The 17,934-nt window shown below is 48.3% G+C and overlaps 1 protein-coding gene across 1 annotated transcript; it reads left to right on the forward strand.

Moving 5' to 3' along the window:
• The first annotated feature begins 3,297 nt into the window (after positions 1 to 3,297).
• Positions 3,298 to 16,434, forward strand: MSL2 (MSL complex subunit 2). Its single transcript, XM_065748201.1, has 2 exons — positions 3,298 to 3,815; positions 14,272 to 16,434. Exons 1-2 carry the CDS (start codon positions 3,674 to 3,676, stop codon positions 15,867 to 15,869), a joined length of 1,740 nt encoding a protein of 579 aa, XP_065604273.1. The 5' UTR covers positions 3,298 to 3,673; the 3' UTR covers positions 15,870 to 16,434.
• The last annotated feature ends 1,500 nt before the right edge of the window (positions 16,435 to 17,934 follow it).

A 17,934-nucleotide genomic window follows, 5' to 3' on the forward strand; every position in this document is an offset into this window, starting at 1 on the left:
CAACAACTAAAAATAAAAAGCTTTCTGGCTTAGAACAGGGAATCCCTCCGTACCAGCAGAGGTACAAAGAGTACTGCACTGCTCCTGAGCTCATGATATAAATGCTCTTTTCAGAAGGCTTCTTGCAAGCACAGACACAAATAAAAAAACCAGGGATCGGCTTCCCTGTAAGTGAATGGTGCTTGAAAGAAAGGGGCACCACAGCACCTCCTGTGGTTCACAGAGACAGGATGTCCCTGGGCATGGCATTGTATGTATGAACTTCTCAAAGCAAAGATAAAGATTCCTAGAGAGAAATCCTGAGGCTAGACTAGTAAGCAACTGGAATACCCCTCGGGAAATGTGACCACACAGGAAGAACATACGAGAATGGTTTTGAAGGCAGAAGGAAAAAATGGTTACGATGGGAAAGTGTACTATTCATTCAGGAATGTAAGATGAGGCGAAAACAATGGGATATCTTCAGTTCCTTCTGATTGCATTGGAGCAAAATCCAGTCTTAGTCCCTCTTAGAAGCTGTGAGGTTTGCCATTGTTTCTTTCTCACATAGTTACTGTGATTCAGTATTTATTCCTGTTTGCTTTGGTTTGTTCATTCATTAATAATAGCTCAGAAAACACAAGCACCCCTGTGCCAGGCCGTGACTATTACAGTCACTGCAGTCTTATCCACTACTTACAGTATCTAGAATGCAATGACACGGATATCAAACAAGCAAGTGAGTTTGCCATTGGTTCCTATTTGTCTGAAATACACCTGTTTCTTCATGCCCAGGCTTTCAGAAGCAGTATATGTGGTGACTATTTTTATTATTGTTATATTTTGTTATCATCATTTTCTCTTTCCAGGTGATTTACTGTTTCCTGTACGTCTAGTTTCCTGTAAGGCTGGGGTGCTAGCATAATTACATGATTTAAAATACACCATCTCCTGACACGGGGAGCTCCTTCATCACCTCATGCTTCATATAACATCATATATATATGATGAACCATCCACTGAGCTCTAAATAGTTATTCTGTTCAAGTGCTGTATCAAAAGCAAAAGCTTAAAACTAACACTCAAGAACTTGGGCCGTTAGTTCAGATCTCTGAGTTTGATGGAGTTCACAGGCTATATTCTAACTTAATCTAAATTAAGTGCCTAGTTCTTCCCAAATGCAGCTGTGGGCAGAATTTTGCTAGGAACTGGAAAATGAAATAACATCCCCATTATAACCTCATCCAGATTCATCTTCCACTGAAGCAATGCCAAAAATCAGAAGATCAGCACTCAAGCTCAGGCTGTAAGTGACTGAATAACACACTGATCCACAACCACAAGCTGCGGGCTGGTCAGTTGGGCAGCTCTGCTGAACAGCAGGGACAGACAGCCCGTCACCTCACTCATGAACACACGGCACTTGTTCATTGTCCAGGGCCAAGGAATTCGGTACTTACAAATGACACCAGCTTCAAACATTTTCAGCTTATTTTCAGAGCCCAGTAAAACACACAAGAACTTTTTACTTGCCTTTTTTTTCCTTCCCTCTTTCTGAACTACTATTCTCAATACATTTTCTAAATAAATCCCTAGTCTGTCCTCTTCACTCCCTCTCCTAGGTCTCTGTAAATAGTAGTTTGGGTTTTTTTTACACCAATAGGAGGTACGGTCTACTAAAGTCTCCTGAGGCAGATGGATTGATGGAGGTGAAAGATGCAGCACAAAATTAGAAGTAAAACCACAGCAGCTGAAAGCGTGAGCAGCTCCATGTACTACACCTCACTCTTTACCCCTTTCCCAGAAGAGGAAAGGTGAAATCTTTTTCCACTGGTGTATGAGATAGCGTGAGTGTTTGGGGGCTTATTCAGTACTGAGCACACGCCACTGGCAGAAGGATCAGCTAAGCAGATACTTGTGCCCAAGGCCAGTAGTACCTGGGAGCTACCAAAATAGCTGCTCCACAGGGGAAGGTGAGTCTGGAACAGAGGCTGGCACCAGGGCAGACAGGAGCAGTGTTGTCACTGACAAGGAACACAGCACCGTGGTACCTGAACGACAAAACACAGAGCAGGTCCAGAGACAGCAACAAGAGTGAGCAAAGCTGCTGCCAGACATCCACAGTGACGGGAGGGAGCCCCGGGGCACTGAGGCCCTGGCACTACTGCCCAGAGAAGTGCTGGTGCCCCATCCCTGGCACAAACATCTGCTGCCAGGGACCTCCTGCGTACGTATGCATACGTTTTGGGAGTTTGGCAGCGTGGGATACGGAGAGGTCTGTACACTTGGTGTTGGATGCTATTTCAGTTTGTTGGCTTGGTTCAGCACAGGGGATGTGTACCCACGGGAGCTGGAGCTTGGCAGGCAGCGTGCACGTGGGCAGAGCAAAGATGCCGCAACGCGAAACGTAGGGACTGACCGTGCGCGGGCAGCTCTGGCTGCTGCTGGGGGGCACGAGATTGGGGTGCTGTGCGTACACACCGTGGCGTGGGAGCGCAGCGAGGGCTGTGCGTGGGGCGTGCACGGCAGTGCCAGGGAGCGGAAAGGCATCGGAAAGCCCTTGGCTGTCTCGAGACGGACAGCAGTACGTGAGCGTGCAGAGGAACCCGTGGGAAACAGCAGAGCTGCGAGCAGAGGCGCGGGGCCGCCGCGCAGGGGCGGCCATAGGAGCACAGAATCGCTGCGGTCGGAAAAGAGCCGGAGCAGTGCCGGGCCGCGGAGGGCAGAGGCGGGGCGCAGCTGCTGTGGGGAGGCGCCCGCCATGACGCAGCACGGCCGCTCGCAGCCACACGGCACCGCCGCCCCGCGAGGCGGAGGCCCTGCGCGCGGCAAGGCCCGAGCGCTCGGAGCGCCGGCGGCGGCCGACCCCGCCCGCGGAGCGGCGGAGCTGAAGGGAGGCGGCTGTGGAGGCGCGCTCGCTGCCGCGCCCAGGCCGGGGGCGGCCCCCCCGGCTCCCCGCTCCCATTGCGGGCGGCGCTGCCGGGCCCCGCCAGAGGGCGCCGCGCTCCCCCCTCCCCCCCCCTCGCGGGATGGGCCCCCGCTGCGGGAGGGAAGCGCGCCGGGCGCGCATGCGCGGTGCTGGGCGCTAGACGGCAGCGGCGATGGCTCCGCAGTGACGGTTGGATCTAACGGTTGCTACTGACATTGCGGCGCGGATCGGGCGGCGGAGCCTCACCCTGCGAGCGGCGCCCGGTCCGCGGCCGCGCAGCCTGCAGCCACCGGCCCCGCGGGGAAGGCCGCGGCGATGCGGCCGCGCTGAGGCCCAGGTGCATCCGCCTCCCTCCCTCCCTCCCTCCCCCGCCGCAGCGGGCAGCGCGGCCCGGCCCGCCGCCGCCCTGAGCTGCCTTCGCGGTTCCTCCCTGCGGCCGCCGCCATGCGGGGCCGCCGCTGAGGCCGCGCCCGCGGGGAGAGCAGCAGGGCCCGGCGGAGCATGGCCCGCAGCCCGGCGTAGCGCCGCCGCCTCCCTGCGCCGCGGGCGGGCCGAGGCCGCCGCTGGGAGCGAGGCCCCGCGGGAGGCGGAGCGGTAGCCAGCGCGGGCCCCGTGACACGGCCGAGGCCGCCGGGCCTCCGCCGCGCGGCTCCGCGTGGCCCCGCAGCTAAGCGACGCCCCCGGCCCGGGGCCGCCCGCCGCCCGCACGGACTCGGCGCCGCGCGTTCTTCTCACCCCGGAGACGGCGGCGTGCGAGCGGCTGCGATGAACCCGGTGAATGCCACTGCTCTCTACGTTTCCGCGAGCCGCCTGGTGCTCAACTACGACCCGGGGGATCCGCAGTCCTTCACCGAGATTAACAAGCTCCTGCCCTACTTCAGGCAGTCCCTCTCCTGCTGCGTGTGCGGTGAGGACCTTTCTTTTGTTCCCTGCACAATGCGGCCCCGGGCCTCGGCGCGGAGCTCCGCCGGATCCGGAGCGGAGCGGGGCGGGGGTGCGGGCCGTGCCGTGCCGTGCCGTGCCGTGCCGTGCTTCCCCGAGCGCTGCGGGCGGCCCGGCCGTCATTAGCGGCTGCGGGAACGGCCCGATGCGGAACAGTTAATCGTTCCGATAGGAGAGGCGGCCGAGGGCGAGCGTGGGGAAAGGTGCTGGAGACAATACGCTCGGCGTAGGGAGAACTTCTGGCTTCCCGTCCTTCGCGTTGCAAAGAAAAAACAAAAATAATAATTAAAAAAGCGACAGTGTAGATTGAGAGCCGGGAATTGCGAGCGCCCAGTAACGGCTTTTCGGGTTGCTTTTGTGCACGGCACATCATAATCCTGCCGCGGTTACCAGCGCAGCGAGCCGGGCGGGAGCTGCCAGGCTTCCCCTGCTTCCTTCCTACCGAAAAAACAGCCGGCTGCGTTTGGTGGGGGCACCCGGAGCAGCGGGGGCCGTCCGCGGAGCCCGGGGCGAGCTGTCAGCTGCTGCCTGCTCCTGCCCTCCGCTCAGAGCCCTGCTGCTGAGCGCTTGGATCTCCTGGCAGCCCGGGCTCCTGGCCCCTCTGGTTGCTTCTGTTTATCTGTGCTGGTGTGTGGTCACGTCGAGGGTTAGCTGAATTACCGGGGTGCGCAAAGTTAGCCATTTTATTTATTTACAGCCGCCGTCGGGGCTGTTAAACGAGTCGTGGAGGCTTCCCATCCTGTAGCAGTAGCTCCTCCCATTTAAAGTCTTAGAAAATAGAGATCGGTTTGTGCGGGGAAGGAGGGAGCCCGTTCCCAGGCTCGCTGCGTCGTCATTTCCTGAGATAATTTGCCCAAGTGTTTTTTTTCTCCTCGTGCAACTCTGGTGTCAGTATGAATGCGACCCTGCTCTTTGTCTCCTGCATGTTGCCTTCAGTTCTGTTACTCCATACCTGTGTCTCTCCCCCATGAAACGTTACTGCTTTTGCTCCATTATCTGGTGGCTTTTGCCTGAAAACATATTTTTCAGAATTTTTCTTAACGCAGTCCCTCTGTTAGTGTCTCTCTGACTGCTGTGCTGCCTGAACTTTCCACGTTCCACTGCTCCTCTGAAATGTGTTCTTTCCTCTCCTTGACTCCTTTCCTTACTGCCCTTCTGTGGTGTTGTTTTTGCACTCTGCGTTATTGAGATTGCCTATCTTTAATATGTCCCTGCCCGCACTCCCAAGCTCCCTTTCCCCTCTCTAGCATTTCTTGCGTGGTTTTTCTGTCACTTTCAGGTTGTAGAGCATCTGTGCCTTTTTAGTTTGTCTTCTAGTGCCAGCATCCACAGATGTTCTGACTTACCTGCTGCTTCATGGTGGTTCTGCTTCCTCTCTTCAACTCCTGTTGTCTTTGAATTGTAAGGTTGCTGCTTGGACTTTTTCTGTGCTGCAGCTAACTTTCAGATAAGCATAGCTGCTCTTGGTTTCGAACGTCTTGCCTACAAGGGATTCCCCAGTGTTGTCTTGGTGTCTGGACTTCTGGTAGCAGGTGGTGGATGTGGAGCCCATGGGTTCTTTACGAGGCTGAGTGCTGTGCACCCATATAATAACATGCAGTTTCTGTCCTGCACAGTCAGTCAGGTGTCTTTCTTGAGCCTGTGGGCAGTTAGTCACGGGAGAGTGCTCCTGTCCAATGCAAAACTGCCCCCTCCGACGTTGACCAGCAGTCACAAGTCTTCAGCTCAGCCTGGTGAAGGCAAATTGACCTTCTTGTTTGATTCTCGTTTGCTTCTGACATGGGTGGACATTGGTGCCTCTTCAGCTCTCTGACCTTGCTGTGATATTTTCAGAATACATTCTGCCTCTTGTATACACGTGTGCAAACAGCTACTGTGCTTTCTGTATGTAAGACCACTTGAAGCCTATCTTCTGCATGCCTTTGTCAAGCTAGCAGAACCTTTTAAATCTCACATGGTGTTTTAAAAGGTAAAGTTTAAGTGCTGAGGCAGAGATTACACTGTAAGGTGCCATGATAAAACAGTGGGTGTTTTGCCCACCAAAATAGTTGAAGTTTTTCAGATGCTTGCTTCTTTTTCCCATGTGTCTGTAGACTGTGAGATCCAAATATCTGCGTATGGATTCAGGAACACAGAACACTCAGTGTGTGGTTACCTTCCTTGTCTGGACTTTACAGTCCAAACTTCATTTTACTGAATGTCTAAAGGTGGTTCTTTGTTAGAGAAGTGCTGCGTGGGTTATCAGTAACATGTATGAAGTTGTTAAAATCCCACAGCACTTCCCCTGGGAGATCACTGCCCAAACTAGCACTCCTCTTGTCTTCGGCATCAGCACTTAATCTCTGTGAATGCATCCTGCTAGGCTTTGTTATTCTGTAGGTGTTCATTCTGCAGCCAAGATTGTCCATTTAGCTGAACAGAATTGGTTTTAGGAGTGACAGCTACAGACACCAGCTGATGTGGTTGTGCTTTCACTGCTTGCTCAATGCGTTGGATTCAAGCCAACTGGTCTGCTTCTCATCTGATGGTGAAGTTGCATTGGCAGAAAGTTGTAATGCATGGCATTATGAATCGGTCAACTCGATCTGCTCTGAGTGCACTGGAGGTCTCTGCCTTTCCTGTTGGGTTGGAAGGGTTAACTCGCAGCGATGGCACAGCACTGTGTGCTTCCAGGACTACGTGTGATCATGTGGTGGCTTCGCAGCTGCTGCTGCAGGTGATGCTTCGTCCTGTTTGAGGGCTGTGTGAGGCAGCATTTCCTAGAGATTTTGGATAGAATAAGTACTCCGAGTGTGCTCTAGGCACGAGGTGTTTTGAGGACGTGAAATCTGTGTTTCAGTCTCCAGACTAATGTGATTGTTATTAAATTGCATGCTAATACCACGTGCCTTTTAAAAATAGCCTAGCAGGGTTTATGCAACAAATCTTTGTGTTTTAAAAATACTGCTTATCTGAGCTGCAGATCTTAAAAGCGACGCTCTCTGTTTTGAATACTGTGTAGGTTTCTTCAAGTCATTCAGAACTTCAGTTGGCTTTGCTGCATTAATGGTCTTTTTTGAACTGTGGTTAAAATGTTTGTAGGAGATTCTCATCTGATGGTTTGGCTTTTTCTGTCGGTGGAGAACTTCACCCCAGAACCTCTATCGAACATCTAGAAAATATCTGAAAGATTATTGCTGCTTTAGAATGTAAAAGGACTGGAAAGGTTGCATGGCTCGAGAGGAACACCGCACGTGTGGCCAGGAACCCAGAGGTAGTCCGCACGAAGGAAACACAGGGTAAGAATATAGCTCTTGTCTTAAACATCCTGTAATCTAAGCAATGGGATGTGAGACAACGTGTGGCTTCCAAGAGATTAAGGGGTGGCAAGGAACAAAGAAACAGTGTGATAGCACTGGCCAGCATCTCACACAGCTCTGTGAGTTGTGTTGAGATAGCTCTTGGAGAATCTTGGCTGGAGGTTTAAAGGCTGAATGGTAAAGGAGAGTTAAGGAAGCAGCTGCCAGGCGTGGGAAATGGCATGCATTTAAAGACAGAAGGGTCACGTCAACTCTTTTTCTTCTATTCGATGTCATTGTAGGGATGTTGTTCCCACCCTGCATCAGCATAGTTGTTGAAACCTTTTATGCTGGAGGTAGAAGCTGACACTTAACTGAATTCATCCAGCTAGCCAGGTGTGGAGGTTCTCCAGAGCTGGGGACACACTGAGTTGTGTAAACATGCATCTCTCATCTTGTCCGTGCTGGTGGCTTGGTGATGGCTTCTCCTTCTTCCTTCCTTGTCCCTTACTGAGCTGATTCCCCATTGCTTCTGCAGGTGTGGCTTCCCATTCTCTAGTGGGACCTTCTCCAGCCCCCCCTGCCTTCAGCTCTCAGCAGTGCTGGTATGGACCCAAGTGGAATTTGTGACCTTTGGCTTTGCTTTGCCACCAGGAAGTGGTGAATTAGACCTTCAAACATTCACAATGGCAATTTCTACAAATATCTAAGGGAAGAAGCTTCTAGAAACTAGTGGGATGCAAGTGAATGATGATTCTAGAGCAACCAAAGTTTGAATTCTGTGGTGGTACTGAGACAGTGTGAGGTATGCAGCATTTAGGGGATGTTCTTCACAGAAGATTGCTGTGTGTAACTTAGAATTCTCTGGAAACATTAAACCTATTTCCAGTCATGGAGATGGAGAAAGGGAGAAGGAACACAGTCCCACTCCTAAAAGGCTTAGTTACGTGCATGGCATTGGACTTTCTTCTGTGGATGTGATGGGTACCAGAGATTTGAAGTGAAAAAGCACGTTTGATTTTTGTGATGGAAACACTGAGCACAGTTCTCATTCTTTGTCCATTCCCCTTCCGTTGAGGAAAGTGAAGGCTGATTCATGATCTGGGCTGCCAGATCACAGCTGCCTTTTGCGTTTGAAAGAAGTGTGGATGGGTGCATATTTTCCAGGTGTTTTTTGTTGATATTTTCTTCTTTTCTCTATTTTAACTAATGAAAACTATCAGCCAGCCATCACATGTTGGCAGTTCTCTGAATACACCAATGTTTAGCCAGGAACTTGGTTGATTTCTCTTCCTCTTGAACCGCCTCTCTTAAATTCACTGTTTCCTGTGTGAAATCCTGCACGTGACTCTTGGGAGAACTGCTTTTTCAAGGCTGTGTGCATTGTACTGCATATGTGTTGACAACACAAGGTTGTACCCGTTGAATTTCGATCAGTTTCTAAACTAAAAATACTCCAATCTTAACACAAAATTGAGAAACGTGGTAGGAGGAGTGCCTGTGGTTTCCACCCCGAGATTGGGGTGGTGCTGGGCATCCGAAGAGCAAAGCAAAGTCACAGTACTGCCTTCCCGTGTGAGCTGAGGTGTGTGTTTCTCATTGAGGCAGTGGGAGGTGAGGATATTGACCAAGCTGACTATGTTTCACACTGTTTAAAGACAATTTAATATGTTTCCAACAGGCACCTTTCTGGGAACATCTTAATGACCCAGATCTATGGAAACACAGATTTCTTTAGTTTGTTTTCTTGCTATGTTATGATTACAGATCAGCTTGAGTAACTGCAGGAAGGAGTTGCTCGATATTACGTTGGAGTTGTGTGAGGCCAAGGAAGTTTCTTTACATTCATATATAACTTGAGAAATAATGCAAAGCACATTGAGCATCGGGTTTTCCAGATAGTTAGAATTTTCCAGCTTCTAGAAAGGAATTCACTTTGAAGTCCTTCCATGATATAATTTGTTAGTCTCCATCTCCTGAGCCCAGTGGTCACAGCAGCTCTTGCTGCTGCTTTGAAGCGTGGACTTGGATTCCTTTGAGTTGGAAGGGACCTCTGAGGGCCATGTAATCCAACTCTCCTGCAGTGAGCAGAGCCTCTGCAGCTCTACACATAAGTTTGATAAGTGAGAATTTTTATTTGGAGTGGGAAAAAATAGTTTTCATTACATCTTGTCCGCTCAGAGAATGTGATAGATAGAGTTAAATAGATCTGAAGGTGTAGAAGTATGCTGTCATTCTTCTGAGTGCTTAAATTGTGTAAAAACAAATTCATCTTTTACTCATAGCAGAAATGTTAACGTTGCCATTTGAAACCTCTTGGCTCTTGGAAGGCAGGGTGGAAAATTTATTCTGGGTGGTCGAAAAGGGGGATTTATTCATCTTTAATTGTCTTTGTCAAGCCTGTTTATTACAGAGCTTGAACATGCTGCCATCACAGTCATTGTAATGTTAAATGTTAAAAGCCTGACTGGTTGGAGTGTCCCTGTGTACCTTCCTTTGTGCCTTCACAGTGCTGATCCCACTGCAGTGCTGTGTAGCAGCTAGACTGTCTCGGTCAGGTACAGAGAAAGCAGCCAGGGCTGTGGCTATTGAGCTTCCACTTGCTTGCTGTGCAAAGATACTAAAGGTATTGACAAATACTTGAGATTAACCCCGAAGATACGTTTATTTATACTTGTAGCAGAATTGGACTTGATTTTTTTCCTAGTTTGCTCCATCAAGTTAGGATATAATACTTATATTTGCCTTAGAAGTTTGGGCCTTTAAGAAGGCAATACATAATGTTCCAGTAGGCCTTTCCAGGGGCATCGAAGCAGTTTTATGTGCTGAGATTGAACCTCCTTTTCTGCCTTTGTTCAAGGTAGCTAAGAACGAAAGGAGCACATTTGCTGATAGGTGCACCTAATAATCAACGTTGTGCCCAATTCTTCTCCTGTGGTCTGTGAGATGCAGTTTGCAGATGCTTCCCTTCTTCCTGCAGCTGTGGAGTAACGCTCATTAAGGAACTGCATAGGAAGTGTTCCTTGGGGTTTAAATGACCTCCCTCCTGGCAGCAGCTTTCCAGGACAGCCACAAGGTTCTGTAAATAATACATTAAAGGTCTCTTCTCTGTATATCCTCACTTAAGTGTAAGTGCTCCCCTTAAAGCAGATGCCTGGTGTAGACCCTTCTCAGAGTAGGGAAGTCAAGAGCTGATGCTGTTCAGGGAAATTTGAAGCCTCTTACTGGAGGCATTGTAAGAAGAAAAAGGGCTGAGTGAAGATGAGCTGAAGTTTAGCACTACCGAGTTATTTCAAGTAGTAAAAATGAAGGTCTGTGTTGAGGAAGCGTGGCAGGATCTTTGGAGGAAGAGCGACTGCACAATAAAATGGCACATGAAATTTAGCTCAGATAAATACTGAGTGATAAACATGGAGAAAAATATTACTTACTTCTCAGAACATGTCATTTTATATCTGTAAGAGTTTCTGTGTGTGTACAAATGTATGTAAATGATACTGCATTGATGGCTGCCAGGCAGAAGTCAGATCTTCCAATGAAAAACTGGAAATACAGTCTCAGTGCTGAGTATCAAACAGAAGTAAAACCAATGTTAAAAATTGGGAATGAAGTTTGTTATGGCACTGTATAAAGCTGTATAGGTTTCCCAGTCTGGGAAGTAGACAGCGTGGGGGATGTGTGATAGGGGGCTGTAAAACCACGAGCAGTGTAGCTGGTGCAGGTGGGGGCAGGGCTGAGCTCTTCCAACACAAGCAGCAGAGATTATCCAGAAGTAATGGTTCGAAACAAGTCATGCTCAGTACAGTAACTGACCAGGGAGCATCTTGTCAAAGCCTGCTGGGACAGATAACATGTGAAATAGCTCAAGAGGAGGTGAGACAAGCCTTTGGAGATTATCTTGAGGGTTATGGAATATGTGGAAACTCCATCTCCAAGAACAGTGACAGCTAAAGGCTGGGCACATATAAGGGTTTGCTTGCCTCGTTCTTACTCCACACCATAGGCATCTGCTTTTGGCCACCAGTGAGATGGGACACTGTGCTGCATGGATGGTTGGTCCAACTCAGTGTGGTTATTCTAAGGTTTGAGGATGGGTTAGGTAATATCTCGGAAGCCTTTCCGTTGGTATTGGTGTATTTTACAGTCTTGATTTGGGGAGTTATGGTAGTTTGGGAGCCTGTGCAATCCAACAGTTGGGAACACGCCAAAGTTTAGTACCTCCCTGTTCTTGGGAAGAGCTCAGATTTGCCTTTCTGGGACAATGTTGTTGACTTGGTATGATTCCCCAAGTATTAAAGCTAATTGAACTTAAATTTCTGTGAATTTGCATCTCGTGATTATTCTTTTTTTTTAATATTAACAATACTAAATCTAAAGAGAGTAATAAGTGCCGCAGAACGCACATAGGAAATAAACTCTGACTGGAGAAAGAATATGAGATATGAGCTCAGGCTGAAAGTATTCCCGTGGCTCAGGCATTCCTAATGTCTCTCCTGTGTAGGTTGCTGGCATTTACGGAGGGTACAACTCACTGTGTTCCTTCAGCCAGCGAGAGCATACACAGTGTTTTGTTTTGTCTGTCCATCTGTCTTCTTCCCCATAGCTTCTGGAGATTACCTCTTTGTTTTTTTTCTTTTTGAGATTTCAGTATCTTCTTTTGGCTTTTTGCACCCGTTCAGCAGTTGCAGCCAAATGTATTTTGGGATAAATGAATCACACGGTTGCCAACAAGATTAAAAATAAAAAAAACCAACAACTAATTAGAAGTGAAGTTGTGACTGCACGTTTTTGTTTGTTTGGATCTCTGATGTGTTTTAGTGTTCTGTAATCTGTAAGGCGTTGATCACCATCGCTCTTCAAGAAGCAAAACGAGGCTGAAGGTGGACCAAGGCACAGGCCCAGTACCAGTGGCCTCTCCCTGGTGGAAGTGCAGTGGATGCATGTGTGGTGTGATGGTGGCTGCTGAAGTCTCAGAGCATCATGTGAGCGGGTGTTCCTTGTGTTTGCTTCTTGCTCCAGTTGGAGCACAGCTTTCTGCTCTTCTTGGACGGGCGAGGATCCACAAGGGCCCGGCAGCTGCTTGTAAACTCTGCTTATGGATGTAGCTTTTAAGAGTAGCTGGTGCAATTTAAAGCTTTCTTTTGTTTTTCCCCAATGGCAGTTATGGACTTTTCTCACAAAATGTTATGTCTTACGTTATTGCGTCCAGTTCTGGGCTCTTTGGTACACAAAAGACAGCGATCTCCTGGAAGGAGTCCAGTGGAGGCCTACAAAGATGATAAAGGGTGTGGTTCACCTCCCTCATGAGGAAAGGCTGAGAGACCTGGGGCTGTTCAGCCTTGAGGAAAGAAGACTCAGAGGGGATCTGATCCACGTCTCTAAATATCTGAGGAGCGGGAGGCAAAGGGACGAGGTTGGACTCTTCTCAGCAGTGTGTGGTGATAGGATGAGGGGAAAAGGCCACAAACTGAAGCATGGGAAGTTCTGCACCAATGTGTGTGGGAACTTCTTCCCAGTGCAGTGATGGAGCACTGGAGCTGCACACAGAGGTGGTGGATCTCCTCTGGAGATGTTCAAGACCTGCCTGGATGCCTACCTGTGCAACCTGGGCTGGACTTGATGATCTCTAGAGCTCTGAGGGTTTGGGTTCCCTACCCAAGCTATCAGCACAGAAAAGTTGGGATTATCAGAGCTGAATTCATAACTCAGCACACTCAGGGAGGTTCTGTTAGTTGCACTGCTCCATGGGCTGTCACGGCTGTGGAAATACCATCTGGAAGTTTCCTTGAAAGCAACTGATGAAAGAAGATATTCACGGCTTGTTCTTGCAATGTGTTTTGCTCTACTCACTTTGCTTTCTGCTCCCAGTTTGGTACTGATTGTCCCTAAGAGCATCTTCCACTGTGCTGTGAAATCTGGGTGAGAATCCTCTGATTCTTGTCACTCAGGGGCTCCTCGTGGGGACACTGCTGATCGAAGCTGAACACCCACTGTTAAAGAAGGGGAAACCTGTTGCTGTAGATGACTGTGGGTACTCTGAAGTTTATTTGGGCGTTAAAATCCCTTTCTGTCCCGGAGCTGGCTAAAAACAACCAAGTGATGCTGGGTGAAGGTACTAGCTGGATTGTTTCTATGCCAGTGAGTTCCAGTGAGCACTGTTCCTTTGTATTTTCCCCTTCTGTGCTGCTCACCTTGTTCTTAAGAACAAGCAAAACCATTATCAAACACGCTTCTCATTTCAGAGTGATGAACCCCCCCCTTCCAGACTGTCAGCACCACGTGTGTAAAGCATGTGCTGTCGTGTGTGTGCAGTACACTAGCAGCTGGCTTTTTAAAATAGGTTTTTTCCTTAACAGTAAGATCTCAGAGAAATCTCCTGCAGTTCCTCACATCTGCGCGGGACGTGTGAGCTGGTTTTGACACTTCCATACTTTAAGCATCACGGCTATGATGATTACTGTTATTTTAAGTCTTGTTCCGCTGATGGACATCCTTGCATTGGAAAGTGGGGATGCACCTCTCCCCAGGATAAGTTACTGGTTGCCTGGCTGCATCTTCTGTTCTGGCACGAGGGTCATCTGTAAGGAACGACATAGATTCCTGTATTTTTATTCAAATACACTATTAGGTGTTTGATTTGGTATTTAATAAGGATTCATAAGAGCCGTTTAATTGCCTTTGTTGTTCTCAGAGATGAAATGTTTGTGCTTCATTGGTGGCACTGTCATAAAGCCGTGCTGTTTCCATCCCAGCCAAATGAAAAGTAAAAGTCTCTGTTGTGCCTTCTTTCCTTCTGGGCTCGCTGTTGCATCATTGTCACATTCCTTGTAGGGTTTCCCTTTGCTCAGTTTCCATTTGTTTTCACTGATCCCGTTGAAGTCCAAGCGGTAGCTCTCCTGGTAAATTCAGAGAACTCTTGTGTCTTCTGTGACTTCCAGGGGAAGGAATTGCTGAGGGTGTATAGTGCCTGGTTTGGGTTCAGCTAGGAGTGTCTGAAGGCTGCATCTGCGTGGTGTGTTTTCCTGGGACTTGTTGGGCTTTTTCAGGCCATTTATTGCTGCACGTTGCGAGGAATCCATCCTGTATGGTGTGGGAAGCCTGGCTCGAGTTCATGGTAATCTTTCTTTCTCTTTTTTCCTTCAGGAAATTTGCTCCAAGACCCTATTGCTCCTACAAACTCCACGTGTCAGCATTATGTCTGCAAAACGTGTAAAGGCAAGAAGATGATGATGAAGCCGTCATGCAGCTGGTGCAAGGACTATGAACAGTTTGAGGAGAACAAGCAGCTAAGCATTTTAGTGAACTGCTATAAGAAACTCTGCGAGTACATAACACAAACTCCACTGGCACGAGATATTATCCAAGCAGTCGACTGTTCTGCAGATCTGCTGGCTTTGCTCAAAGATGGATCACCGCTCCACGAAGAGACGGAAAAGCCCTCCGATGCAGCCCTGGCTTTGTGTTTGACACATTCCCCAGTACCTTCCACCTCCGAACTCACAAACGATCCTCCAGCTGCTCTGACATCAAAACCTGAGAGCACGCAGGACGTGGATGTTAGAGGTTCTGTTATCAACGGCCTGCCCAATTGTAATGGGCTTTCAGTAGATAAACTTGCAGTGACTATTCCTTCTCCTGAACACGCGAACACGATCGATGTGTGTAGTACCGGAGAGTACATGAAAAATGAAGAGACCTCTGGCAGCCTGCAGCCCGTGTGCGATCCCGTTTCTGCCGGTGACCTGTGTACGACGGGCATCGACATCTGCAGTTTTAGTGAAGACATAAAACCGGGCGGATCGCTTCTCCTGAGCGTTGAGGAAGTGCTCCGGAGCTTAGAAACCGTCTCAAACACCGAAGTGTGTGGTTCTAATTTGCAGCCCAGCTTGGAGGCAAACGTGACTAATGGCCCTTTCCTACAGCTTTCTCCCCCGCCTCTTAGCCATAACATTTTCGTGTCCACAGATGCTCCTCCTCATGGGATCTCGTGCACGGCAGCAACACCCAAGGTAGTCAAGTTAAACAGAAAGCGATCTCGATCGGAAAGCGACAGTGAAAAGGTTCAACCTCTGCCCATCTCCAGCATCATCTGCGGCCCAACGCTGGGAGCTTCAGCTCCCGTGACAGTGAAACAGGAAAATAAAATGTCTTTGCAGCCTGTTGCGACTGTACCTAACGGAGGCACTACTCCCAAAATAAGTAAAACTGTGCTCCTGTCTAACAAAAGCGTGAAAAAGAATTTAGAACACGCCCCTAAGAAATCTCACCCAAAAGCCAAACCGGGAGTGCTGAAAACAAAAGACAAAGCGAAGGAGAAAGTTCCTAGCAGTAACGTTATGCCGGGAAGCCCAACGAAAACTGTGTACAAAAAGCCACAAGAAAAGAAAGGGTGTAAATGTGGTCGTGCCACCCAAAATCCAAGTGTTCTTACATGCCGTGGCCAACGCTGCCCTTGCTACTCTAACCGCAAAGCCTGCCTTGACTGCATATGCCGGGGCTGCCAAAACTCCTACATGGCTAATGGGGAGAAGAAGCTGGAGGCATTTGCAGTGCCAGAAAAGGCCTTGGAGCAGACTAGGCTTACTTTGGGCATTAATGTGACAAGCATTGCGGTGCGCAATGCCAGCACAAGCACCAGTGTAATCAATGTGACAGGGTCACCAGTAACGACGTTTTTAGCTGCCAGTACACACGATGACAAAAGTTTGGATGAAGCTATAGACGTGAGATATGACTGTTGAATCTTGTTCTTTTCCCTGCCGTCAGTAGGGGAACTGCTACAGTTTAAAGGCAGCTATGGTTCTGTTTAACTTGCTGGAGCTCCTGCGTTTAGATCACTTGTATCAAGTGTTTTTCATTGCTATGTTATGTGTATTAGTGTCTGGGAAATAGTTGCAGATAATGGAGGAGTTACCCTAAAACTGTTTTTAGTTCTTACAGCACCTCATAGTTTGAGATGAATTGCTGATGTAAATGATTTTATCACAAGATCTTTGGCAAGGAGTATATTAACCTCATTGTACTTGCTCATGCTTTGTGCTCAGTCAAAGCTTCTGCTTAAAACGTAGAGAAGTGGTATCTAGTTAGCCCGTGTAAGCTGTGCTAGGTTATGGTGCAGAAAAGCAGTTACCCATTGGTTGCAGTCCCTGTGGCAAGAAAATCACCTAGTGCTTCTGTAGGAGATGCAGTGTTGAGCTGAGGAATACAGTCTGAGAAGGGTAGGTAATTTCTGAGGGTTGGAATTGATGGTGGAGCAGTTAACAATTAAGATCAGTAAGACAGTGAGAAAGCTAGCAGCCCAGGAAGCAGTTCAGCCTCCAGAAGGGTCGGGGCTATCAGTTACTTGGACGTGGACGTTGTATCGCTGACTCCAAAGCGCCGTCCCTCTCAGTGCCACCATTCCAGTTTTATTCTTGCCAGTTCCACTGCTCACGCTCCCGAGCCGTTAATGCCCTCCGAGCCAGCTCCGTTTGTTTGACAGTGCCTGTTTTGATTGGTGTAGAAAAATTGCTTGTACGCAAAGAAGGCTCGAGTTGGACTGCCACTAGTTCCTTAGCAGCCCTCTCCTTTTCTTCTTTCGTTGCCAGTTCTTGATGATTTTGATTGTCATTTTGTTGCCTCCTCCTCCTCCGAGGGGCTCTGTGTCTGACTTCTGCTGCCAGGCGGTGCCTGCAGTACACAGATACCTGCAGCAGTTCCCAGCTCTGGGTATTTTTGTTGGTTTGAAGCTGAAGCACAACACAGCTGGGAGCTTCTGCTGCCCCTCTGAGGGCAGTTGTTTGCCCGCGGGATCTCTCAGCTGGGGCAGAAGATGGATTTCTGTCAAAGGTCAAATATTTTGGATGTTTGTTAGACAGAATAAGCTGTATGATCTACCCCGAGTCCAGCGCGTTCTTCTGTGATGTACTGAAAGCTGCTTTCGAAGACCAGTGTTTTTGTGACTTGGGCTGAGAAGACCCCAAGTGGAAAAGTAACAAAGAGTTGTCTCAGCATCAAAAATGAAAACACCTTCATAGGAATTTAGCTTTTTTTTTTTTTTTTAATAATAAAAGTTCATTTAATCGCAATCCTTAAATAACAGTGCAGTCAGAAGCTTTCAGTCTGGTATTTAAGATTTCATTGGCAACTTAAAAAATTCAGTTGTGTTGTGACAGCAGAAATTTCTCCTCTTGGAATGATGAAGCACAGATTAAACACGGGCTGACCGGAACACAAAACATTACCTTCTAATTTGAAAGGCAATTCCTGTCTCAACAGCATGCTCAATAGTATGTGACTTTTCCGAGTTAACCGCTTCCATCTTTCCTTTAATTCATCTACCGGAGCCTGCAGTGCTTGCTGACCTAACGTTAGGTGTATTTTGATTTGGCACAAAGCATGTACAATGACGGTTTCTCACCTAAGAAATAAGCAAAAACCTTTGGACACGAATGGCACCTCCTTTCGTTTCGTAGTGTACCATGGTGTCATTTTCTGTGGACGTGGTCGGATCTTTTTGTTGGTTTTGGTTTGTTTCTCCCCCCGTCTTTTTTGTGGGGTGGGTAGGGTGGGGGGTTAAAGCCATAGGAAGAAAAATGTGATGTATGTGTCCAGTCTGTACTTTTTTGTTTTTGTTTTGCAAGAAGAGTTGGAAAATATTTTTGATAATGAGTAAATGGTGGAAAATGCTTCTTAGTATTCTTGTCTTTATTTGCCAACCCAGGTACCGAAGATCTGTGTTTTCTAGCCCTCATGAGATTTAACGATGTCCTATTAAAATGTATTTAGTTAAACTTGTATGTGATTTTTGTGTTGACCCAAGAGGAT

The sequence above is a fragment of the Cyrtonyx montezumae genome, unplaced genomic scaffold, assembly GCF_038088225.1.
Source record: "Cyrtonyx montezumae isolate F1298 unplaced genomic scaffold, pur_monq_1.0 scaffold_5, whole genome shotgun sequence".
NCBI lineage: Eukaryota > Metazoa > Chordata > Aves > Galliformes > Odontophoridae > Cyrtonyx > Cyrtonyx montezumae.